This window comes from Hippocampus bargibanti, linkage group LG12 (assembly GCF_051943395.1).
Source record: "Hippocampus bargibanti isolate YZ-2025 linkage group LG12, ASM5194339v1, whole genome shotgun sequence".
Lineage (NCBI taxonomy): Eukaryota > Metazoa > Chordata > Actinopteri > Syngnathiformes > Syngnathidae > Hippocampus > Hippocampus bargibanti.
Genome location: NC_142745.1, coordinates 18229717 through 18257408, shown reverse-complemented (window position 1 = coordinate 18257408; position 27692 = coordinate 18229717). Strand labels below are relative to the sequence as shown.

The 27692-nt window shown below is 41.8% G+C and overlaps 1 protein-coding gene across 6 annotated transcripts in view; it reads right to left on the bottom strand.

Annotated features, from left to right (window-relative positions):
- Nucleotides 1-27692, bottom strand: part of foxp1b (forkhead box P1b) — a 134800-nt gene that overhangs the window by 86409 nt on the left and 20699 nt on the right. For 2 of the 6 annotated variants that reach the window (XM_089010026.1, XM_089010027.1), the window contains one exon: nt 16239-16295. Coding sequence is in view for 2 of the 6 variants with exons in the window: in XM_089010024.1 (XP_088866150.1) it covers nt 1621-1855 (235 nt within the window). In the remaining 4 variants the exon portion in view is untranslated. Of the gene's footprint in view, nt 1-1620; nt 1923-16238; nt 16296-27692 lie in introns of those variants that run through there. The other 4 variants (XM_089010028.1, XM_089010029.1, XM_089010024.1 and 1 more) reach the window with 3 other exon arrangements.

Below are 27692 nucleotides of genomic sequence, written 5' to 3'. Positions count from 1 at the left end.
GACATCGGTGTGCATCAAAACATTAATTTAATTTTTATTAATTAGTAGAATGCTTCATGGCTCGTGTTGGGCGTCAGTCGCAACTCAGCTAACCCCCACCCTTACCACCCCCATTCCAGGCTAATGAAGCCGACTGAGTCGGGCAGAAGCAAATTGACTTGGCTGATGAATTATTTATTTGAAACCCGAATAATTGCCTTTAGAACACGGGGCCTCGTCATGAAGCCGAGGAAAATGGACCTAAACGCAGATTTATGAGGTTACATTTAAGGCGTTGTTGGAGGATTGGGTGGGGGCTCCCGTAGGTTAATCTCGACTCGGCGACCTGGATGGAGTACGTCTCTCTCTCGAGACGCAGGTCCAAACAAGATAGGGACATACCTCGACACTCAAGCTGACAGACGGGAAATTGAGGTTGACAACTTGTCAAGGGCTATCTGGGAAAAACACCATCGATGAGATCGCCATCGCTCGCCATGTCTCGCGTCATTTCAAGAAAAATAAACAAATTGTTTTCCATTGAGGTCATGATTTGTTTTGTTTTTGTTTTTTGTTTTTTTTTCTTTCCAGGAAGTATCTTCAGAGAGCTGCAATAAACTTACAACGCAACATAAATTAAGTACGCTGGGGTTTCATCGACTACAAAGGCCGACTCCCCCCTCCTCCGAGAGTTGTGTGACACCCTGGCCTGCGCTGGGTCACTGATGTGTGTTGTGCTCTCTCTCTCTATCTCTCTCTCCCTCCCTCTCTCTCTATCCCTCCCTCCCCCCTCTCCCTTTGTCTGTCTGTCTTTCTCTGTCTCTCCCTCTTTCCTTTAGTCTCCCTCCTTGCCCTCTCACTCTCTCCCTCTCTTTCTGTCTCTCCCTCTATCCCTCCCTCTCTCTTTTTTGTCTGTCTGTTTGCCTCTCTCTCTCTCTCTCTCTCTCTCTCTCTCTCTCTCTCTCTCTCTCTCTCTCTCTCTCTCTCTCTCTCTCTCTCTCTGTCTCTCACACACACGCACACACACACACACACACACACACACACACACACACACACACACACACACACACACACACACACACACACACACACACTCACACTTCAAGGCCTGTCTGAACAGCCCAAGCCCAGCCTGCAGGCCCCGTTCTCTCGGCTGAGACGACCCAAGCGACAGATGTTGACCCAGCTCACCCCTCCCGTTTGGCATTGAGTCCCTCCCATAATGGGATTTTTTAAACAAGGAGGGCAATGAAAAAAAGGCAACACTGCAGCAGCATGGGGACACATCGACGAACAACTCCACCTACAGGCCTGACAGACATCTTTTCAAATACGATGTTTCATGACAGCCAATAGGAATGATACTTTGGTGTTCGGTGTCGTGACCCCATTTTGCATTTGCATGATTATGCCATGACCATTTTAGAATATAGAACAACAATATACTGTAAATGACACGACCAAAAACGTACATTCATAAGAGATATGATATGATATAATCGAACGGCACACAGCCAGTTTAAAATCCCATTCCGCCATACTCAAATGTTTGTTTGTTTTTTTCGGATATGGAGCTCCGGCCCTTCAAATATGATTTCCAGACGCCCCTTGGAAGGAGTAACATCGCAAATGTGTCACCTGTTTCTCCCAGCTGTGACCACGGGCTGAAGGTTAAGAGAAAGCGTCCATCTCTCATCCACCTTGCTGCTGCTTCTTCTGCCAAAACGTTTTTTTTTTTTTTTTCGCTTTTCCTTCTCAAAATGAATTCCCGCTTAGAATCGTACACCCCATGTGAGACCGGAGTCACTCCAGGTAGGCTTTGGCTTGCAGAGCTTTGCTTCTTCTCCGTCTTGTATTTTCCCTCAAAGCTCATGACAGTTGAGCCCCCGACAGCAATCTGCTAGAATTCAGCGCGTTCCCACACAATCCCTTGTTTACACAAGCACACAACAAGAGCACAATTCACAAGTGAGATAAGGACACACAAAAGGAGGGGTGGGGGGACAAAGGGGAGTCAGTCGCTTTCCAGTTCTTTTGGGTTCGGCTTGGTCGCTCGTCTAGACAACACAACAAATCTGTACTCAAGGCACGACAACAGAATCTTTCTCAAGGATTTTTGAAAGAAGATCCATGTTTTGCGGTATTTTGGCTCCTCGGGAAAAGTGCGATGACCTACACCAAACACATGGCGGGCAAGTCACCGAATGGGAAAACAAAAATAAACATAAAAAATGTTGCGGAGGTAAGAAATGAGCGACAATGAGTTATCATCATTCGCGGTTTGATGCCACCTGCCAGCCCTTCCTGTGCAAATACTTCCAGGTGACGGTGTCAAAAGAACACTAACTTCACCCCAACTCAGCGCCATGTTGAACGAGTGATTGCACTTACGGGTCTCGGTAAACAGAAGAAGTGGATTTTTGTGTTTATGAACAAACATCTCTCCTTGCAAGCGTCATTTAATATTAACCAGGTGGAGTGATCAGCTGACAGCCCTCACCCTCTTTGAGGCTTTAGCGGAAGGCTGAGTGTAAACAGGTCCAGATATATGCGGGGTGGGGGGTGAGGGTGTATCTTTAGGGAATCATTGTTGATGCAGATGTCGCTCCAGCTTGAATCAACAACGAGGGAGAAGTCAAGATCAACAAAAAGTGATTTTTCTGACATCTGAAGCCTCCATACACCGTGTCTGTGTGTGTATATCTATCTATCTATCTATCTATCTATCTATCTATCTATCTATATATATATATATAATGTATGTGTGTGTGTGTGTGTGTGTGTGTGTGTGTGTGTGTGTGTGTGTGTGTGTGTGTGTGTGTGTGTGTGTGTGTGTGTGTGTGTGTGTGTGTGTGTGTGTGTGTGTGTGTGTGTGTGTGTGTGTGTGTGTGTGTGTGCGTGTGTGTGCGTGTGTGTGTGTTACACCTGCTCGGCAAGGCGTTAATGGAGAAACAGCCGCTGGGGTGTGCATTCTCCCATGGCAGCATATCGTTGACAAAGGCGGGTAAGCGAACGTGTATCGAAAGCCTGGTAAACAGTTGCTCTTCGCAACACAACAGTGAGAACTTGCAAACACATGTTAAACATTGACTTTGTTCAATTATTCAGTAACTACGCTGGGTTCAAGGAAACAACAATAGATCTCATACGGCAAATGACCGGCGAGTTTTGGTCCGAGTCACAATATGACAACGTCACAACATGGAGTTGGAAAAAACAAATAAACATGTTGGAAGAGCACAGGTGTGAAAGTCAAGGCCCGGGGGCTAAATCTGGCCGGCCACATCATTTTATCCAGCCCTCGAAAGCAAATCAAACATGTCAAATTCCATGATGCTTGCTGAAGTCCGAACCAAAATTTCCTGGCACTGACTTGACTGAGACACCTGTGCCGTAAACCACAATAACAGTCATTATTCTTGACTTCTGATGAATTAAAAACCGTTTTTAACAGGTATATGTCAAGCAGATTATTACTATTATTATGCATTTGCAGACCCAAAGAGGAGTTAAAAACCAAACAAAAAAATATATTGAATATCAAGCATCGGAAAGCCCAAACGTGATGCACACGATTTCATGACGCAGAAAGGAAGGAGCAAATATGTGCAGGCGCTGCGTCTCTGGCACGGACAACAACTCGGCATCGAGGCCCACTGCGGCCCACGCGATGACAGAATGTCGTAAAGTAAGGCAGGCCGTGATATTTTTAGGACATCTGGGGCACGTCGAGAGTCAGTAAATAGGAATGTCTAATGAGTTGAGATCTGGTTGTACATGGACGGAATGGTAAATCTGGGATTTGAGGCTCTTGGAGGAGATGTTCCCCCGCACGTTTTGTCAGCAACTGTCCTTTGTTTGACTTTGAAAATTTGGCCGGCGAATATGGCAATCAGAGGACGGATATGCTGAAATGAGGAATCTGCTTCAGGAACAAAAGGCAGACCTTTTTGCTATTCCCGATTCAACCAATTAGAGCTGCAAAGTAACATTACCAAAGAACCTCCCATCCACCACCACCCCTCCGGTCCGTCACCATCCTTTGGGATCCGCATTGCTACTTATTGTTTGAACAGTACTTAATGTGTGTCATAGTTCTAATCATCTTTTATGAAGTCACGTAAGGAGTCTTCCCAAGGGTGTGAGAATTCAAACTTATTGAGATGAAATATGTCAAATACATTTTCTGGGGAAAACCAAGGTTGGCCTTAACGAACTTGTCTAATTAATATTGTATTATGGTTGAAAGTATGTACAATGTTATTAGAAGTCCTTTGGGACAAATGTCCTCTGTGTGAGATGACGATGAGGAACCATTTTTTTAGGACTAGCAAGCAGTGCGATAGCACACAGTGAAATTTCAGAATTTGTCACGCAATTATTACGGTTATTCAAAGCATTAAGCGCACATTTCTGCGGATTGTAAACACTCGAACTATTACTCGTCGCAATTGCCATATATTCGCCGCCACGGAGACGATGACTGATAAATTTTAGCTGATGTTTAGCCACAGCGCTTGCGAATTGCTAATTGAATTGCTCATATTTTAGTGTGATTGGACTTGTCGGACAATACAATGATTTGAATATATTTGACCGCAATTGGTTGGTCAAGTCAAAATCTTGTCAGACAGTCACGGGCTCGCTGGCTTTCTGGCATGGCAAACTCCCAAGCTAATCTACTAGCGACATCTTCCCGCGATCGCAGAAAACGTGAGGAACTGCGCGTCACTGATGACAATAAGAAGAGCAAGAACAATAAACACAAACATATGCCAACATGAATGCTAATGATGACCTAATGATGATGGAACTGTCGCGGCTTGCAATTGAAGAGGATTTACGTGGGACAGAAGATGTGAGACAATCTATTTTCGTCAATGGTTGCTACAGCTTCATGTGTGCTTTCAAGACATAGCTTGCAGCAGACGTGCACATTCCACCATGGCGTCCCTGATCCACTGGTGAAAAGGACACTTTGATCCTCTTTCATGAAGTTGTCATGATCAGGTTGGCGACCAACGGGTGGCGCTGTCGGCCCCGTCTGCACTTGCACAGGTGCTGGTCGTCCCAATCACTGGCAGACTGCCACGTTCTGATTGGTGACCAACGGGTAGCGCCGTCGGCCCTGCCTGTAGCCGCGCAGGTGTTGGTCGTTCCAATCAGTGAAAGTTAAAAGGACTCCCGGCACAACCATTTAGTGTCGGGTCATTGTTGGTTTTCTTTTGATACTTTGTATTTTTTCTGTTCAGACGATTTTGATGTTTTACATTTTGTTCCTGCTGACCATATTTTAATACAATTTGTCAAACACAACCTCCTGCTCCCTCCTGCCTGCTTTTTGGGATCCACATCTGCCATCACCACCTTGCAAACCATGACAGAAGTACTGCTTCATGCAAGAAAGAGGGTACAGAAAGTGCTTAAGATTGAAGACTGTGTCTTTTGTGTTGTGTCACATGATTTGTTATTTGTTTTTTTGTTGTTTATTTTTTATTTCAAATTGGTGCCGCGAGAATGGCTGCCTTTACAGAAGCTCCTGTATTTTGTTTTTGCTTCTGTGAAACGCAAATGTATCCACTGTGATAAAAATAAATTCTCATTTGATCTAATCTAATCTAATCTAATCTAATCTAATCTAATCTAATGACTTGGACATCAACTCTGAGGGTCAAAACGGGTTCGGGAAATCACCCATATGACTGCTAACCTGTCAAAGTGGTCCAACAATTGGAACATTTTCAATTAGGCTACTAATTGTGATCACTTCATTGGTGTGGGGGCGGTTTATGACTCTCCGCCGCCGCCACTGGCCTTCGGAAATCACAAATCATCTTCAACAATCCACCAAACTCATTTTACGTCGATGAAGCATGTTATTATTTCACAACTTCGCCGAGAATGGACAAAGATGGTGAATGGGAGACAATCAGGGGAGGCATATGGTGAAGGACAAACTAGCAAAAGAAAACACAGATTTCTGCCAATAAACGGTGTCAGTTATTGAACAACTTTTTCCCTGGCTTGTTTTGTTTCTGTCATTTATGATATTTTCTTTTAAATGCAGCTCCTCAGGAGGCTGCGTCCCACTCATAAAGCAGCCAGGCGACTATATACAGTGGCACTAACACAAGGACATAGTTCATCATGACATTTTTTGCAATTCCCAACTGATTAGGGTCATTATGTTGGGGGCCTGATTTATGTTGTCATTTCCTCTCAGCGAGCCTGCATCGATGAATCTTAATGAATTGGTAAATAAGGGTGAAGATTACGCTGTGTGACACTGGCACATTCCTCACCCTCAACTGACGAGATTTATATGGCCAATTAGAGACCAACAGAAAATTGTCCGGCAAAAAAAAAAAAAAAAAAAAAAACATTCTTGATGGTATGAAAAGGCTGGAGGATGCCCAGTGAAGGGCGACTGTGATACTGGTCTGGTCCATAAACCTTCCTTAAGACCTTCTCTGAAAGCATCAGGAAGGACAGTGCCATGAAAAAGTCCCCCGTTTCGGATTTCTGCCTTGTTTTTTTCCACGACGAAAAGTTTTTGATCATCAACCATGTGTTCTTCCAAATTATATTATTATTATGATTATTTCAATCATTATACATATATTACCAAACATACATACGTGCATATTTATTTATTGTGTATGTATTGTTTATTTATGTATTTATTTGTTTGTTTTTTATTTGTTTTATCGTCTATTTATTTGTTTATGTATGTATGTATGCATGTATGTACGTGCGTACAGTCTGTATGTACAGCATTGGATTGGATTTGCCTTTATTAGTTTCGCAGTGGAGACATTTACATTTCACAGCAGCAAAGCGATGAAAGGAATGAAAGTAGAAAAACAAAATACATGAGTATGTATGTAGATGTCTATGTATATATGTATGTACATTATGTCTGTACAGTATGTATGTCTGCATGTATGTATGTATGTATGCATGTATGTATGCATATATGTATGCATGTATGTATGCATGTATGTATGCATATATGTATGCAAGTACTGTAATCAGAATCAGAATCAGAAAACCTTTATTCGTCTCACAATGGGGAAATTTGCAGTAAGTACATATGCATGCACGTATGTACCTATGCATGCATGTATGTATGTATGTATGTATGCATGCATGTATCTACATATGCATGCATGTATGTACGTATGCATGCATGTATGCACGTATGTACGTATGTCCGTATGTCCGTATGTCCGTATGTCCGTATGTATGTATTTATCTACTTATCTACTTGTTGTTTGTTAGTTTGTTTGTTTTTTGGGGGGGCCATGTGAGGAAAATAATTGCCGCCTAAAACTAATAATTGGTTGTCCCTCGCTTGGCAACAATAACTGAGATCAACCATTTGCGGCAACAGCTGATGAATCTTTCACATTTGTGTAAAGACCTTAGTGACTTGCTCAAACTAATCCTTTGTATACGACTCAATCAGATGGAAGGTTTTTGAGCAGCAGCTGCCCGTTTATGGTCAGACCGCAGAATCTGAACTTTTGACCGGCAAATTCCAGGTTGTTGTGTCACTAGCGGCCTGTACAAGGTGGCCCGTTGCAAGTGTTGCCACTGGCTTCATTCACTAGCGTTTGACCGCGGGAGTTCCAACCTGTTGAAAAGACGGTGTTGACCAAGCGTACTCTTTCTGTCAGCACAAAGTACAAAGCGCGTGCTAGCTTATTAATAGAAACTGCTAAAAAGAGCACTTAGGAGGCTTTACTGACTTCATATTGTGACTAGATTTAGTGCGGTAAGCAGCTGTCGACATCAAACAAGCTCGTCCGCTATTAGGCACGGTGGGGCTGAGGGATGCCGTGTGAAAAGGAGTGGAAAATTAAAGCCGAAGCAGCACAGGAAAGGGCTTAATTTACTGGCGTGTACGGTATGCAAATGAGATTACACTCAGTTTAACTGCATCATTTATGTCCATAATAACAGCATCATCGTTACGGGGCTCAAATTAAATTACATTGTAATTAGCATCTCAAAGTGATTAGTTGAAGTGGAAAACAAATACCGAACAACGGTAATGACCACGTACAGTCTGTCAAAACACCCAAAACAAATATCCGCATGTGTTGTAAAAGAAAAAGAGTGGAATGGGGTGTACAGGGTGGTGTGGGGTTAATATTCTTCCCAAATGACAGCTCCGTCTCAGTCTATGTGCTTGTGAGAGAGTCTGGCTGGATGGGGGGTATTTCACCTGAAGAGCTCAACGCCCTCAGAATAGATTTCCTTAACTCCGGGAGATCAAAGATCCAATTTCCCACACTTGCCACTTCAAAAACTCATCAATAAAATACAAATCACTTTATGCATGATTTCCAGAATGGAGGCAGAGTCAAAGGCTTAGAGTAACTTCCATATCACAGGGAGGAAGGAAAAAAAAACACCACAGTTCTGACTGTCATCGCCGCTGAGAGTCAGCATGCGCTTTGGTGTTAACATTTGTGCTGTCACGTTGATCCGGCGAGGCTTTTTTTTATATATAAACGTGGTGTGTTCTGAACACTCCATTTCTTTGATCCCGCTTCCTTCCAAATCACGTGTAAAACTTAACATAAATAAATATCATGTTTTAACAATCTGTTACATGTTTGAGTTTTGTGATGTCTGTAATGTAATTGCCACTGTCTCCCACCCAACCCACATTCATCCTGGATAAAACAAAACAAAAACTCAACTGAAGACAGCGGCCTATCTGCACGATCGCGAAACGCACTCACGTTTTTCAAGATGTGGCACCTTGATTCTGTTCATAAAGAAATCCATTCAAATGCCGCCTGTCTCACAAGTATTTAAAAGATGTGCCTCTTAAGGTAAAACGGGAGTAACCCCCCCTCCATTAGCTAATAACGGCACTCGTTACACACAGAAGCTCACCTCATATCAAGCCAAACCAAATGCTAATACATCACTTCTCATTAAAAGCAGCTTGAGTTCAAACGCACATCGACAGTCAACTGTGGGTTTTGTCAATGAAGAAATCCATTATATATCCATCTGTAGATCAATCAATCTATCTATCAATTGATAATATCAGCGAGCGTGCCACTCATCTTTCGGCATTTTTTTTAGGTGTGCGTGGTGTGATTCGGCGAACAAAATGCAGAAGTGTTGGCAAGAATTGGCTACTTTTTCTCATGTGACCTTGAAAGCTCCCATAAAATTTGTCAACATTAAATAAAGGCAAAATGCCATATGGCTCTCACAAAAAAATGTGACTTTGCCCACTGTGGCATTTGTCTTTCAGTTAAAAGCAAACAAGTGTATACAAAATCGTCGATTTTGAGCGAAACCCAGGTACAGTGATACCTCAGTTTCTGAACGCTTTAGCTTATGAACTTTTCGCGTTCCAAACATCCAATTCGCGAGAATATGTTCTTGACATACAAATTCGTTTTCGGGAAACACATGGAGCGCCACAATGGCTGGCGGACTAGTTTTCGGCGGAAGAACACCAAACCATACGGTCGAACAGCGCCACAGTGGCTGGCGGACTAGTTTTCCATACCCACTTTCTTTGAGTGCACTCAGTGCAGACGTGGTTTGTTATCGAGTGGATACTTTTACTTTTTTGGGACCAAAAAAGACCCCACCCCAGGCTAGTGTTAAGCTGAAGAGGACACCAAAGAAAATTATGGTCGAGCAGAGGAAAGAGATCATCGAAAAACACGAACAACATGTGCATTTGTGTGACTTAGCGTCCCTCTATCAATATGGTAAGTCGGCCATTCCTACGTCAGGCTAAGGGTGTTTCTGTGTTGTCTAAGTAACGGTCTCAGGCAATAGAAGAAATTGAAAAACTTCTGTTGATTTGGATTAACGAAAAGCAGCTAGCAGGCAACAGTGACGGTATTATCGGCGAGAAAGCACGGCAACTTTACTCATCAAGAGGCAATTACATCAACGACCATCACAAAAGTAAATAAAACGACTTTATTATATAGAACTGTTAATTTCTTTAATTACAATACAATAGTACATTTATTATACATAAAATAAGGTATATTTTGTGGAGTTTTAAGGCTTATTTAGTAGAAAATTGTGTTTTATGGGGATCTGGAAACGGATTATTCTCATTTTAATGGTTTCTTATGGGAAATGAATGTTTTGCAGACAAACTTTTCACCTTACACACACGTTCTGGGAACCAATTAAGTTCGTAAGCTGAGGTATCACTGTAGCGGGTTTATCGCCGCTTCGGTCGATACGGTGGATGGATTGACATGTTTTGCCATTTCCAGAAATTAAATATATTAAATGATAAAAAAAAAACATTTCTAGACTTTGATTAAATTTCTGTGACACGATTCTATTGATCATTGCTATCAGTTTGTTCCCGACTTCAATAAATGTTCATACATCCAAGCATTTGCTTCACTGAAGAACACAAACATATCAAAACATAATTTCCCATGTCCCATTTTAAATGCATAACAAAAGTTTATTTAATTTATAGCTAAAATGTCATGCAACACTTTTAAGACAAAATTGTTGTCCTGATTGTAATTTCCCAAGCCGTTCGTCAAGCCATTTGAGTCGAAGCTTCATTTGAGTCAAAGCTTCGTTTCAGTCAAAGCTTCGTTTGAGTCAAAGCTCCGTTTGAGTCAAAGCTTCATTTTCTTTCGACAGACCTTTCACGTCACCAAGATGCACCCTCAAACCACGGCTAGTAATGTCCCAAAAACACATTTATCCCTATGATATTTCATAAGTGTCCATTTAGGCTCTCTTTGAGGGGTAAGAAGTAAAAATTCCGGACTCAAAAGGTCGGCGTCATGAACATATCGCAACGGTGACCGTTTGATCCCGCACCAAGTATTTTCCCAGGGATTCTCCAGCTTGGCGCTGTGTAAATCACACTTGTATGACCTTCTGCATTCCACGTGTTCCGCGCTCCCATTCGTCCGCCGGCAGAGATAACGCTGGGCAAATATCATAAGCGTGAGGATTTTAGGATTGAAGTGAGGTTGCCGTCTCCCCTCCACCAGCTGGGGAAAAGAAAAACTATGCATCTGCTAACGTCCGATTTCCTCCGCCAGATAAAGGCCGCCGACCTCTTTGCCCAAAAGCCACGAATCGTGTTTCTCAGCGGACAGCAACGGGACCTGAGTGCTCATAATTTAGTATGGCTTGCCTTTGACACTTTGACCTCAAAACCATTTCAAACAGTGTTTCCGAGATGAACCGAGCTCTTAATCTGCAGCTGTGTGTATTTGAAGCATGAAACGACAACAACAACAAACTGGCGTCGCGTTTGTTTTGGAACATGAAGCTTCATTTCAATCCCTGTAAGCACTCCCGTGATAAAAAGAAACGGCTGTCGCCGGGATATATGACTTGCAGCTCAGATGTGCAGTGCCTTGGGGAAAGTAACAGTTACTTCGAAAGCACCCCCCCTAAATCTCCCTCCCCTCTTTCTACTAAATAACACAGCAAACAGAAAGCCATCCGTCAATCTCCGCATAGCTAACACCAGGCCACAGACAGGGATCAATAGAGAGATCAAGACAAATAACGACAGAGGAAAAAGGGAAGAAAGACAAGGAAGGGGGGGGGGGCAAACAAGAGGACGTCTGACAAGAGAGAGAGAGAAAGCGGTTAATCGGGGGAGCCACAGTCAGACAAACATAAAGGAAAGCCAAAATACTGTAAGACGAGCAAAGTCGCCCAAGCGGTGACATTTGTTTCTCATTGTCAAAGTGGCAGCTGAAAGTGTCTCCCCCCTCGAGGGCCTCTCGCCTCCACGACGACGGCCGGCGTTGACAGGGAGGGGACGAGGATGGGGGGCGGGGGGTACATATTAGGAGACGTACGCGAAAGTAAACAATCACATTCCTGTCACATGATGGAAATGTTTCAGCTAATGATGTTTGTCATTCCGGTTTTTATTGCACAGTTGGCCCTGTGGTTTCCAAGCCGGTTGCCGAGACTGTTTTGCAAATACATTTCCCTGTTTGTAGCATGCAAAATACATGTAGATCCGGCATCAAATATATATGTATTGAAAAAGAATGCCAGTCAATGGCAAGGCTAAAAACAGAGGGGGGAAAAAGCAACAACAAAGGAAACAAACAAATAAATGCACAAAGAAATAGAAAGGTAATACATAAAAATAAATAACATCATCCAAAAAGCAAAACAAAAATGTAATTAAAAATCTAAGATGTAACTAACTAACTAACTAACTAACTAACTAACTAACTAACTAACTAACTAAGCAGCCAACTAGCGAACAAACCACCCAACTAACCAGCCAGCTAACTAGTTTCCTAACTAATTAATGGACTAACCAACTAACTATATAAATAAATAAACAAATAACATACATACATACATACATACATACATACATACATACATACATACATACATACATACATACATACATACATACATACATACATACATACATACATACATACATACATTTTACAAAAGTGATTCAGCATTGTCTGGTGTCTTTCTGGTAGTGTTAACTGTTGACCTTAACTGGTGATTATTAATGCCGCTATTCGTGTCATTTTGCTAATTTAGCAGAAAAGACAACCTCCAGTAGCCGCACAGTTGCGTCATTCCGCCGATTGAATCTATCACACACGGACATGTTCGGCTGCAGGTGGCCGCTTGATACCATCCGCCGTCTTCGGCAATACATAAGAAGTGAGACCGAGATTGTAAATGTCTTTTTTTTTTATACTGATAGAAAAATAAATTGATCCTCGGCAAATGCAGTTTCCTTCCCAAAAGGAAATACTCCGCAAGTCGACATATATACAACAAAAATGGAATTCATTCTATCTTGCAAGATGTACAAAAGCAGCAAGTGATGCGATGGGTGGGGCAAAGCACGATATACAACTGACAATAAAAAAAAAAAAAGGCCTGAAAGATATGTTTTTTTTTTAGGTCAAAACAACAAAAGTTTTTCAACATTTCATCATTTCACAACTGTCTGTACAAAATACAAATAAAACTGTGGTTGAGGGTTTAGTGTTAGCCAAGGACAAAGACAGCTCAGCCACAACAACAACATGAACCGAAAGCGTCGCTGCTTGTTGTTTTTTAATTCTTTAGAGGTATTTATTTTTTGGTGGCTTTTGATGACCTGCGTGAACAGCGCCGCTGAATAAATGAATGATGCTGGATTCACACTGTTGCATCTGCGATCTGAGTTGGATCTACTTTCTAGTGACGCATTTTCAACATCGGAAGATCACGTTTGACGCGCTCCCCATGGGAATCGTACAATGGCCGCCTTCAAAGTCATCTTTTTTTCCCCTTATTTAATGCTCTTGGAGACCTCCGGTGTAAAATATCCGGACGACTACCTGTCATAACATCCCTTTCTAATGTCAGCTGTATAATGCACCGTCAGCCAGTCGATAATTTGATGGCACCAATAAACTCAGAATGGCTCTATGTACAATGAGTTTAAGGGATAATTTGTTCTCTACATTATTTCATACTTCTGTGTGAAGTCCCATTTTAAATGCACAACATATATTTGTATCTTTTATGTCGCTGCAATGATTTTGCTACGTTATGCCATTTGCAGTGTGTTTGTCCTGTCCCACCATTGACATTACAATAAATACATTTTAAAAAATGCAGGAACCCCACAAACACCAAAAAACAATGCAAATAAGGCCAGAAAAAATCAAACGCAACAGAAACGATGCAATAAATTCGAAAAGAAGAATTGAAAAAATCCTCATCTTAACCCTTGGGTGGTGTCAGTGCCCCATTTTAGCTCGGGTCTTCTACCAGAGTCCAGGAAGCTGAAAGGACAACCGACGCCTCCAGACAAGTTGTGTCCATAATTTGTAATATCACTTCAAATGACTTCTACTGAGCGTATTTTACAAAGATTCCACGGCATATAGCTATATTTTACGTTTTAAGACTCGCGCTGAATATTCAGAAAGTCTTGTTTTTGAGTTGATGACGATGCCCTAAGTGACGTCACGGAGGCAACGCCCGTGACCGAGAAAGTGACATACAATGCATTTTGGGTACTTTGTTCGGTCTGAAAACTTTGTGTTGATGCGTGTTGACGGCCGAATTAGAAGGAAAACACATAAATAACACGATGGTGAATTATTGTGTGTTGCACCAAGACAACTATTTTGATATTCACTGACACAAATTGCCAGCAGACAAATCAGCCCAATTTCAACGGAGCTTGGGCGCCATCTTGTGCATTTTCTGAGTGCTACATTGCTGTCATTGACGCCTCGAATTGATATGGGAGGACTCCTTTAATCGATTGCAAACATTTATGCTTTCCTCTTCAGAACTATTTCAATCATATTCACAGCTGGATGAGTAAAATGAAAGCATCTTCTCCGATCTGAAGTCATTATTTTGATTCTCGAGCAAAGCAAGATGTCTTGGCGCGATGTCACGAACTGGGGGCGGGACTTTCTGAAAATCCCCAATTCACAGCTCAATTTGTTGCAGTTTTAGCACACTTTAAGTCATTTTTATTGGTGTTTTGCATTTTACTAAAAATATCAGCCTGCGTGTTTTGGGTATTTTAGATGCTGTAAAACGTTTTTCTAATGTCAGTTAGGAAACATAAAAATTGTGTCGGTTGGCCTTTGAGGGTCCTGTGCAGTATCCGTGCTGTTTACAGCATTGCGCTTTTCTGGACCGAGATATCTGATGTTGTTCCCGGGATCTGTTGCAACCACTTGTCTAGTTTGGGGGTCACTGCCCCGAGTGCTCCGACCACCACAGGCACGACTGTCACCTTTACCTTCCAGGCTCTCTCCAGCTCCTCTCTGAGCCCTTGGTATTTCTCGATTTTCTCATGTTCCTTCTTTCTGATGTTTCCATCACTCGGGACCGCTACATCCACGACAACACTTTCCTTTGCCCTTTATCTATGACCATGATATCTGGTTGGTTGGCCATTACCATCTTGTCAGTCTGTATCTGGAAGTCCCACAGGATTTTTGCTCAGTCATTCTCTACTCACTTGGGAGGTGTTTCCCATTTTGAACTTGGGGTTTACAGTCCATACTCCACACAGATGTTTCGGCACACAATGCCAGCGCTCCATGTAGGCTTTCCCTGCCAGCATCTTATACCCTGCAGTTATATGTTGGATTGCCTCATGTGCCTCTTTGCACAATCTTTGCTAAATTTGTGCTTCTACAGGTCTGGTGCTCAGGGTCTGCTCTTGAGCGGATAAATGCCTCTGTGCAAATTTCCCCATTGTGGGACAATTAATGGCTTTCTGATTCCGATACTGTCCTTTCGGAAAATATATAAAGACTGTATATGAATCAAATAAACGAACAAACAGACACACACACATAAATACATAAGAAAATAAGAAATGGTGCAATCACATCAATAACAAATTATTCGGCTACTTGTGGTAGCACATTTTATTTTATTTTTATTTGTTCGAGTCGGCTTGATATGATATGATACGTCTGCGGTCATTTCAGCTTCCAATGTGCCATGTGCTGGCTCTGCCCGTTCGAATTTTGCACGACAGTCACGCTGATAGAATAGACGAAGGTACTTAAAGCGCAGCAACAACACCGCAAGTGACAAAAGCGTTTCACTTTCTTGCCAGAATCGCCCCCACGAGGCACTTTTGCTACAGTTGTTTATTATGTTCCAACCTAGGCATACGATTAAAGAGCTTTGCCGAATCAAAGTCTTATAAATGCATTGAAAAACAGACGGCTGTAAATGCCGCTGAGTGAGAACCTTAGCCAGCCAACCACTAATACATAACAATTCCGCTTGGATGCTGATACCAAGAAATTACATTTCAGGCACTAAACGCAACAAAGTCAATTAAACCGAGTTTGCACGCCTGTCCCAGCTACTCTGTGGGTTTTCTTTAGGTACTTCACTTTCCTCCCACATTCAGTGTATGTGTGTAGATATACATGCTTTCATCCGCGAAGCAGTGAAAATGAATTCCAAATTTGCGGAAGATATCACCAAGGGGAAGAAGGTATATAATATTGGGGCACACCAGAAGACACAGGGGAGGACCGTGATATATAATTTGGATAAACTGTGAGCGGCCAGTGAGGTAGGAGTGAATATATATATATATATATATATATATGTGTGTGTGTGTGTGTGTGTGTGTGTGTGTGTGTGTGTGTGTGTGTGTGTGTGTGTGTGTGTGTGTGTGTGTGTGTGTGTGTGTGTGTTATACATACACACACACACACACACCCGCGCAATCTTACCTTACTGACCAGTTTGCTGATTCAAAGCGATCTTCTCAGAGGTGGTTGCACCTTCCACTAAAAAGACGGAAAAAAGATAAGGTCAGACTTCCCGTAATTGTCTATGCAGCTAGCAGCTTCTTTTCCTTTTTTTGTATTTTCTATAAACTTTTCTTTTAATTATGCTTATCCCCAAACACCCCCGCCAGCTCACAGTAAAACATCATTTTGTGCAAACGGTTGCATTTCAACAGAACCCCAAGTGCGTACATTGATGCTGACAATTTAAAAATCATGTTGGTAATTTGACACACAAGAAACGATATTTCGACAGTAGTAACCTTTACCCTCATGGTGAATGCAATGTGACGGTGCGCGACGATATTTGACAGGACAAATGTGTTTGTTTGCATGAGATGTTCCTGACTGAGGGGGGAAAAAGCAACAAAGGAAACAAAATCACATTTTTATGGAAAATGTTCAAGTCGCTGCGGGCTAAGATATGGGGTGTATTTGAATAAAAGCATTAAAGCGTACCCAAATATGGAGGAGGAGGGTGGAAAAAAAAGCTCACAAGCCCATGCCCTTCCCATCTTGCCCAAAATTTGGCAGTCAAAATTGTCGAAATGACATTTTTTTCTACAAAAAATTGAGCAACTGCGCCGATGAGCACCTTTAACAGAAGGCGCCCCCCGCAGGTTGCATAGCTGAACAACAGAGACAAAACGAGGAATCGCCAAACCAGCATCGTTTGGAGTCAAACGTTCGATAATTGTGAAGAATTACCCGTCAATTAACACATCATCAGTCGGATGGTAAATCAATGGCAAGTGGTGACAAATGAAATTCATTTCATTTCAAGCTTCAAACAGCTCGATGTCATTAATTCCCATCACCTGAAAGAGCCCCCGTGTGCTCAAGGCATTTACATAATTTGCAATATAAATTGAGCTAAGATTTCCGTCACTTCCATGAAAGCAAATTGGCATGTTTTTTTTCAAACAAACGAGCAACAACCGGATACTGACGGCACGGCCTCGCACGACGAGAGCTAATAAGACAAAGATAATTGCCTCCGTTTCAAACGGTAAAAGGCTGCTGTGTGACCATTTCGAGCAGTAGGGGAGCAAGTAAACGCCGGCGGAGGATAAACAAGCGCAGAGCCCTGCGTCAGAACGTCGCACGTAGAAATTTAAGGAATGGAACAAATTATTGTTGAGATAATTATCCTCCAGGTGGGTTGGCTGAATGCTCCATTAGACAAATACATGGCTCATATCAATCAAGGGAAGAAAATTAACATGTTGTTCATGCGGCGGATTGAAAATATGAAACGGAATGGGTGAGGGCAAAAGAAATTAAAAAAAAAAAACATGCGTAGAACCGTCAAGCGAACTTTGCACACGCTCCCCCATCCCTGATTTGGAATCAATGGCTTTGTCGTCAGGTCTGGATACCTCCCCCCAATAAAAAAATTAACTAATCTCAATGGTGGGCTTTGGGTCCATTGGTCATTTGGTACCGCGCTACACAGAAAAATAAATTACTTCCATGACCTCCGTCTGTGTAAGCTCTCAGTTGTACAGGAGTGGTCCATGGAAGAAAAGGTTTCTTCAGCCGTCATCTGTACAAATTTGAAGGTGTCGGACGTTTCGCTTCTTATCCAAGAAACTTCGTCAGCAAACTAAAGTCTTACTGGTAGTTTAGGCCCTATATATATATATATATATATATATATATATATATACACACACAGTAAAGTCTCGTTATATCGATATCGGATATATCGATAGTCCCGGTTATATCGATACTATTTCTATGCACGCACGGAGAAAATTACATGCAAACAGGGTCGGATATATCGATAGTCCCGGTTATATCGATATTTTTTCGGACTCCCTTGAATATCGATATATCGAGACTTTACTGTATATATATATATATATATATATCCCTGCTGTCCAGATATGGCGGTGCCGGACTCTGCTGTGATAGGTCCCTGCTCTCAGGTTGGGGGGAGCAGAGGACTACTCCCTGCAGCTGCTCCACTGATAGTTCCTATTTTCCCATGTTCTTTCGCTAACATTTTAACCTCATTGTCGTCAAAAATGAGTGGTTGGTAGCTTTTAGGTGAATACGTACTGCCGATTGAGGACCACTAGTATTATCCCTGCGATGTTGATAAAGTCTTTTTTTTGAGAATATATATACAGTAAAGTCTCGTTATATCGATATCGGATATATCGATAGTCCCGGTTATATCGATACTATTTCTATGCACGCACAGAGAAAATTACATGCAAACAGGGTCGGATATATTGATAGTCCCGGTTATATCGATATTTTTTCGGACTCCTTTGAATATCGATATAACGAGACTTATACTGTATAGAGTAAAGTCTCGTTATATCGATATTCTCGGGAGTTGGAAAAAATGTCGATATAACCGGACTATCGATATATCCGATCCTGCGCCAAACTGCATTAACAAAAGCCGCCAAAAGAGGGCAGCCAAGCGCCATATAAGAAACGGAGCTGGCCATGACCTCCCATTTTGTGCCTCTTTTTTTTGGGTGGGGGGGGTGATGGGTGATGGTATATGTTGCCTCAAAATGGCACATATAATTCTTTAATGCTTTCATCTTCAGAACTACAGTGTATTTGAATCATATTCATAACTGGATGTGTAACAAGAAAGCATATTATCCGAATCTGAAGCCATTGTTTGGATTCACAAGCAATGCAAGACGTCTTGGCGTGAAGTCATTTTTATTTGTGTTTTGCATTTGAATAAAAAGTGACATCGGTTGTCCTTTAATACACAGTATGGAATGTCCAGTAATTTTCAAAATCATCACGCTTCAGCAGACAAAACAAGAAACATTGTTGCAAAAAACGATTGCATTCATATACAGTACAGTGGGCATGTACATAACACAACAGGGAAACTGCAACGCTTACATCTTACTGTATTATGTATACAATTTAAAAAAAAAATGTATACATAACAAACTCACGTGACCAAGTCGACCAACTGATGGCGTGTCACGTAACCAAGACACGTGACCAAGTCGACCAATGGCGCGACCGATGTATCGATATAAACAGCAAAATGGCCGGCGGGGGATGAAAAGGAGCACCGTAATAACCGGATTATCGTAATAACCGGGTATCGTACTAAACGGTACTAATTATACATAAAAAGACTAGAAATGTGCAAGGGAAATGAAAATAGTATCGTAATAAGCGGTACTATCGATATAACCGATATCGATATAACAAGACTTTACTATATATATATATATATATATATATATATATATATATATATATATATATACACCTCCTCCGGTTTCCTCCCACATTCCAAAAACGTGCATGACAGGCAGATTGAACACTCCAAATTGTCCCTTGGTGTGAGTGCGAGAGTGACTGTTGTACGTCTTTGTGTGCCCTGCGATTGGCAGGCAACCAATTCAGGGTGTCCGCCGCCTCGTGCCTGAAGACAGCTGGGATAGGCTCCAGCAACCCCCGCGACCTTAATGAGGAATAAGCGGTAGGGAAAATGGATGGATGGATATATTATATTTGGAAAACTTTTTTCATTCATTGAAGGCACGCCTTATAGTCCGCGGCACCTTATACCTAAGCTTATGAACTTAATTTGGTTCCCAGAAAGTGTGTGTCAGGCGAAAAGTGTGTCTTCCAAACATTAATTTCCCATAGGAAACCATAAAAAATGAGAATAATCCGTTTCCAGGTCCCCATAAAACATAATTTTCTACTAAACAAGCCTTAAAACTACACAAAATATACCTCATTTTATGTATAATAAATGTGCTATTGAAGTGTTTGCCCGTTACACCTTTAAGGCCAGTCCGTGAAAATATTGTCTGACATTAAACGGGTCCGTGGGGCAAAATAAGGTTGGGGACATCTGCTCTAATGGACAGGCTCTCATCATGTTTCACACTGAGGAGATTATAAAAAAAAAAAAAAAAGATGAGAGCTCATGAATATTTACACTAAGTAAGATATTCCATTAATTTCTCTAAGCACTCTTGATATTGTCAGCAGTGGCTAGTTAATGAACTTCACACATCACCATCATATTAATTCATGCAAAAATCAATCGGCCCTTTTACGGCCACTTCACTGCGGGAGTGGGGACCGCCTGTGGCCCACCTCACTATTGTGCGGTGGGACAGACAACCCTTTGCCGTTTTCTTTGGAATGAACGCATCAGGCGAGCCACATCGCACTGTCCATCTTCCAAATGCGTCTTCAAACTCTTTTTTTAAATTCTTTGGCTTTTCACTCATTTTTTTACTTTGACTGTTTTTGTGCTTTCGACTGTCTTTGTTTTTCATTGATGCGTTGTTGTGGTGTGATTTGTGTTTTTTTCTCAACATTTTGTCCATAGCACGGCACCTTAAAAAATGTTAAGGAGAACGATAGATAGATAGATAGATAGATAGATAGATAGATAGATAGATAGATAGATAGATAGATAGATAGATAGATAGATAGATAGATAGATAGATAGATAGATAGATAGATAGATAGATAGATAGATAGATAGATAGATAGATAGATAGATAGATAGATAGATGTGTTTGTTTTGCCGATTTGATCCTACGCGCCAGGAGGGACATTGGGTCAGGAGAAGGTGAGTGACACGTTGCAGGGTCAGAGACAGACAACACAGAGTACAGTGAGACCTCGGTTTACGAACCCCTTGGTTTACGAACTTTGCGGCTTACGAATGTTACATTTATGAAAGTTTTACCTTGGCAGACGAATAATTTTTCGGGATACACACGGAGCTGCCACAATGAGTGTTGTGTCGTTTGCGAACGAGCCTGTTCTCCTCACAAGAAAATGGTGGCCACCGTTTTTGTCCTCTATTCCCCGCCCCCAGTCTTCGGTTGAAGCCACGTGATTGGTGAAGAATGCAGCAGTGGGAGATGGGGTTACAGACAGAGAGAGAGTGAGGCCGTTCTCCAAAAAACAAAATGTCGTCTTCGGTTAAAGCCACGTGATTGGTCAAGAACCCAACTGTGGAGGGGGGGGGGGTTAAACATTAAAGAGACAGGCAGACAGAGACAGTGAGAAAACACACACACGAAAGGGAGATGACAGAGCTTGAAACAAAAAAAAACAAAAGTGTGAGAGTGGGAGAATAGTGAGAAAATGGATAGAAAACAGTTAAAATATATGGGATATTTTAATTATTTTCTATCCATTTTCTCACTATTCTCACACTCTCACACTTTTGTTCAGGCTCCACAAATAACCCGCACAAGTCATCTGTACACTTGATACAAAAAGCTATCAACCCAGCTAAACAAATTAATTTTCGGGATACACACTTTTCGCCTTACACACTCTGTATGGGAACCAGTTCGTCAAGGTCCCACTGTATTTGGTTTCAGGGGGGTGTTGGTGGGGTGGGGGGCATTCCATTACTGAAGCCAATTATCAATGGAAAAAAATAATCATAAAAGATGCACCCAACTTGCGTTACTGGTGAACAGATGATGAAATGCGAGAGTGAAATTAGGCGGGGGGGGGGGGGGGTTCACACGCACGCACACCCCCGCACACAGACACAGGCCAGATGTGAATTTCCACAAGTACAGTTTAATATATGCGCCATTAAATGGTCAACACTTGTGCCAGACGACACCTCAATTCGTTCAAAAAGGTGCCGTGTGCGGGCACCGCCAAAAAAAAAGAAAAAAAAGAAATTTCAAAATTCACACTAGGTCAGGGCACACATTTTGACAAGAATATCTGCAATGGTCTCAACATGGCGTTTTGGTTCACGTTGTATTGGTGGGAAAAGGAGTTAAAGAGCAAATCATTTTTGGGCATCTCAGGGGGCGGCCATTTTGCTACTTGGGTATTACTGAAGATAACATTTCGACGTCTGCAAATAATTGGACAAAATATAAGCTTGCTTGCAAAAAAGAAAATATAGGTTTGCATTGCACTGACTAGTCATAAGTGAAGGAAAAAAAAGTCATCCGAAACAAATGTCAAGATTTAATTCGCTTTTGAGAAATAATTGCCATTAGCAAATCCAATCAAGGAAGGTTGGGGCTTTTTTTTAGATGAGGGAATTTGGACGATGAGGAGACAAAAGGTTTGCAAACAGGAACCGACAGGCCGTCAGCCATTTTAGTGCACTGACACCGAGGTCGAGTTAATTAGACTATTGTCATTTTAATCAGGGCAGCTCAGTGGCCATCACTTCCTAAAAGAGCCAGAGGACTTCAAACGGCCGAGAGATTGAAGTGTGTGTGTGTGTGTGTGTGTGTGTGTGTGTGTGTGTGTGTGTGTGTGTGTGTGTGTGTGTGTGTGTGTGTGTGTGTGTGTGTGTGTGTGTGTGTGTGTGTGTGTGTGTGTGTGTGTGTGTGTGTGTGTGTGTGTGTGTGTGTGTGTGTGTGTGTGTGTGTGTGTGTGTGTGTGTGTGTGTGTGTGTGTGTGTTGCTCTATGATGTCACTATTGTGTGGGTTATGGAGTATGGTCTGCTTTTCTCACATGCTCAGAACATTAATGAGCTGGAGACACACCAAGGAAACAAAGGAGCCTGGAGGATCACCAGGGGAAACGACTCGCTTCTTGCTCTGCTCGTATCCGTGTTCATTTGAAAATATTTTCACCGTCATCTCTTTTTCAAATATTTGAAGCCATTCGCTCGCTTGCAAAAAATCAATTTGTCAATTGACTAGATCAGGCATGGGTAAACTACGGCCCGTGGACCACATACGGCCCGTTAGGCTTTTTAATCCGGCCCGCCGAACCTGCCCAAATTATAGTAAAAACAGTGTCTGAAACTCATGACAAAAAGTTAGCGGACAACAGGGCAGATAACTAAAAAGTTGCCTGCCCCATTTTTCACAACTTGAAGCACAATGATAAAACTAACCACATTAAAAAACATTGTCACAAAGCATAAAGTTTTTTTTTTAATCAAGAATGTACCTACTACAAATGCTACCTTGCTTAATTTACGGTAAATGTGCATGGCTAGATTTTGCTGCAGTAGTCGATTGTCATTGTGGTGCACAATGCAACGTTTGCATTGCTTCCTACGAGCCACGAAGCCCCTTTCATAAGTCTCACGTACACTTTACAGTCACGGTTTAATGTAAATTTACGTTTTGTAGCGTCACATATGTTGTTAGCTTCTTTTGAATCTTTCTTCTGGGCTGAGGTTCTGTGCATCTATTTTGGAAAATGATATGCAATTGCACGACTTTATAACGCTTGCCAATGTCCGGAAGAAAGCAGCAGGCTTCTGATTGGCTGCCGTGCCGAGTATGCAAATTTCACTGCAGGTAGCCTATGTCTGTGTGCACGGCGACGGTACACGTGTATTGTCTGCGCGTGAAGGCGAGGGCGTCAGTGAGGAGTTTGTTGAGCGGGCGGTCAGGACAAACCATCTATGATTTGGCGGAATTTAACACAAGTAGGTATTATTGAGCTTGAATATTTCGTTGTGTAATAATATGTTTTGAATGTTGAAAGTGATTCCATTTTTCAAGAAATGTTGATTTCTTTAACTTTGCCCCTTCAATGAAAACCTATTAAAAACAGACGCAATCTTGATGAATCACAGTGCTTATGTTATTTTAATGTATTTCCATTTCCTCCTCCAAGTATCTGCGAAATAGTATGTAAACGCCATATTCCTTGAGACAAATTTATTAACTGATCAGGGATATTTTTCACATTTGAAAGACAGTTAATAAATTGGGTTCTTACTGTGCTATGAGGTTTGTACACACTCCATTTAAAGGACAACCGGCGCCATTTTTTGTGTTTCCCACTGACATCAGAAAAACGTTTTATAGCATCTAAAATACCCAAAACAGGCAGGCTGATATTTTTAGTTAAATGAAAAACACCAATAAAAATGACTTCAAAATGAATCCGGAAATGGCCAGTTTCAGAAGGTCCCACCCCCTTGTTCGTGACGTCACGCCAAGACGTCTTGCCTTGCTCGAGAATCAAACCAATAGCTTCAGATTCGGAGAAGATGTTTTCTTGTTACTCATCCAGTTATGAATATGATTCAAATAGTTCTGATGAGGAAAGCATAAATGTTTGCAATTGATTCAAGGAGTCCTCCCATATCAATTCGAGCCGTCAATGACAGCAATGTAGCACCCAGAAAATGCAGAAGATTGCGCCCAAGCTCAGTTGGAAATGGGCTGATTTGTCAGCTGGGAATTTGTGTCAGCGAATATCAAATAGTTGTCTTGGTGCAACACACAACGATTCACCATGGCGTTATGTATGTGTTTTCCTTCTAATTTCGCCATCAACACGGATCAACACGAAGTTTTCAGACCAAACAAAGTACACAAAATGCATTGTGTGTCGCTTTCTCGGTCAGGGGCGGTCCAAACGTGACGTAACATGGGAATCGTCATCAACTCGAAAACAAGACTTCATGAATATTCAGCGCAAGTCTTAAAACGTAAACTATAGCTATATGCTGTGGAATCTTTGTAAAATACACTCAGTCAAAGTCATTTGAAGTGATTTTATAAATTATGGACATAACTTGTCCGGAGGCGTCGGTTGTCCTTTAATGCTTTAGGTTTAGTATTTCCGGCCCAAACACTCCCTTCAAATGCTCCTGGCCCGGCCCCTCTGTCAAATTTTAGAACCCAATGCGGCCCGCGAGTCAAAAAGTTTGCCCACCCCTGGACTAGATGGATGGATGGATGGATAGATGGATGGATAGTTAGGTAGGTGGATGGATGGATGGATGGATGGATGGATGGATGGATAGATAGATAGATAGATAGATAGATAGATAGATAGATAGATAGATAGATAGATAGATAGATAGATAGATAGATAGACAGACAGACAGACAGACAGACAGACAGACAGACAGACAGACAGACAGACAGACAGACAGACAGACAGACAGACAGACAGACAGACAGACAGACAGACAGATAGATAGATAGATAGATAGATAGATAGATAGATAGATAGATAGATAGATAGATAGACATGCATGATTTTGGAATGTGGGGGAACACCGGAGGAAAACATGCAAACTCCACTTCGGGAGGCCGGACCGGGTCTCTAACTCACGACCTGAGCACTGTGAAGCCGGCGTACTAACCACTCGACGACCGGCCCACTATGTATATACAGGTAACATCCGACTTACGACCGGGTTCTGTTCCGACCAAACGGTCGTAAGTCAAATGGTCGAAGTCAAAATCCATTCAAAATGTTGAGACTGTGCTAAATGACTTGCAAACGACCTGATTCGGCTGCCACGGGAGCGGGCGGGGGTCTGGATCGCCAGTATTCTACTGGTTGCCCTCTCCCCAGCATTACCCCGCTCTCCGTGCTGACGCGTGGTATTACAAATGGTGAGATTTGGAGGGGTGTTATGTTACAAGGAAGGGATCCTAACATCTTGTGGTTGATCAGACTCTGAAATTGTGTAAGGAGACTTTTTCAATTCATTTGAGGACCGAAACATGAAGAAAAATATAAATAAAAGTGTATTTTGTAAAACAGATTACAAAGGATGATCACGAACAAACATTGACATATGTCATTTGCTTGGTACAATTTTTTTGTGAGTGCAAACATTAGCAACATGGTCACCGCTTATGGTAAAACAGCAGAGTAGTGGCTACACTCTTCCTGTTACTTTCTTTTCGTGACCAGATGTGCATCGACAGTCCCATTGCCGATGCCTTTTTTTTTTAACCGCTCAAGTTCGGAGCTGTATGCAAATCTTAATATCGATATTGCGCAACACCGCTGCAGATATTTGAATATTCAAACACTCTATGTCAGATCTTAACATAAGCATTTCAATTTCCATCGATGTCATACAAGAAATGTCGAGTCGACACGGATGCTTTGGTGAAATGTGTCGGCACCCACACACGGTTGCCACTTTACCGATGGCACCGTTGAAAAGCCAAATTCGAATCAGAATCCAAACATTTGATTCAATCAGCTTTTCTTTGTGAGACACGCACAAGCAATTCCTCTGGAACGATGAGCATTCCACAGCAAATGTGACATGGGTGTACGCTGAGGTCTTAATTTGAGACGCTATTTGATCATACGGCAGCTGGGCTTTCTTCGAAGTTCGGTTTGCTATCGCCCCTCAAAATCCCCCCGGCTGACTCCAGGATAATGTTCACTTGAATATTCACTAGTTGGTCTTTGGAATCCCGGTTTGGGATTTTCATACAAGAGCCAGGGTGTTTACGCATATTATGAATATTGTTGATTTGAAGGATTTTCATGTTTTTTTTTAAACAAACATTGTGACACACAGTGACAATCTACCATTTATTAATTAAATGGATGAATAAATGAACAAACAAACAAATAAATACATAAGAAAGAAAGAAAAATATAATAAATAAATAAACAAATAAAGAAATAAAAATAGGTGTATATATAAATAAATGTATGAATGCATAAATACTTTTTTGTAATTTTTTAAATAATCTTTCATTTATTAATTAATCGCTATCAATGTCGTACGCGTGCTGGAGCACTAAAATTGATTGGCAGAAATACGTATAAACATTCATTACATTTTTTTTTCTAAGCATAATTTGACGACTCAGCAATAGGTCCTTCTGGACATCACTCTCACGTAAACACCAAACACGGGTTACTATTGAGGGAAAAAAAGTGAATCATTCAAAGGCCAACCAACATCATAATAAGGTGTCATCTTCTGAGCGTGAAGGTTCGTCATTCGCCATTTTGTGTCTACATGACACTGCGGGCCTTTAGAAATGTTTTTGCGGCGCAGTCTGTGCAGGGTCATTTGCTTGTTTTCACCACATTTGCATGGCTAATAAGGAGCGATGACAAAGTTGGTGAATGTAACGGTTAGCTTAGCTACTAAAGCAGCTACTGTGGTCAACAAAAAGCGGGGTGTCGCAATTTTAAAAATAAGGGAAAAGAACTGTGGGCTTGGACAGCTGCCCTGTGTAATTCCTTCTGAGCTCGATCGAAATTAGACAATTTATCAAAGCAAAGCGTTCATTTTTATTTGGTACGTTTCGAGAACATCACCACCGCCAGGAGGCGTCGCGCAGATGTTAGTGCGTGTGTGTGTGTGTGTGTGTGTGTGTGTGTGTGTGTGTGTGTGTGTGTGTGTGTGTGTGTGTGTGTGTGTGTGTGTGTGTGTGTGTACACCACTTGCGCACCTCTGAGAGACACGTTAGGCGAATAACAGGGGGATACAAAACAGGTCACATTCAAATCACAATTCATTAGGGCTGAATTACTAAAGAGATTTTCCCATTACTACCAACCCCCCCCCCCCCCCCCCACACACACACACACACACATTTGAGTAGGCGCATGCATACATGCATGTCGGAAACTTGACCTCCCTTGATTAAACAAATAATGACACATTCCAAAAACGGTAAACGAGTCCAAATTAATTC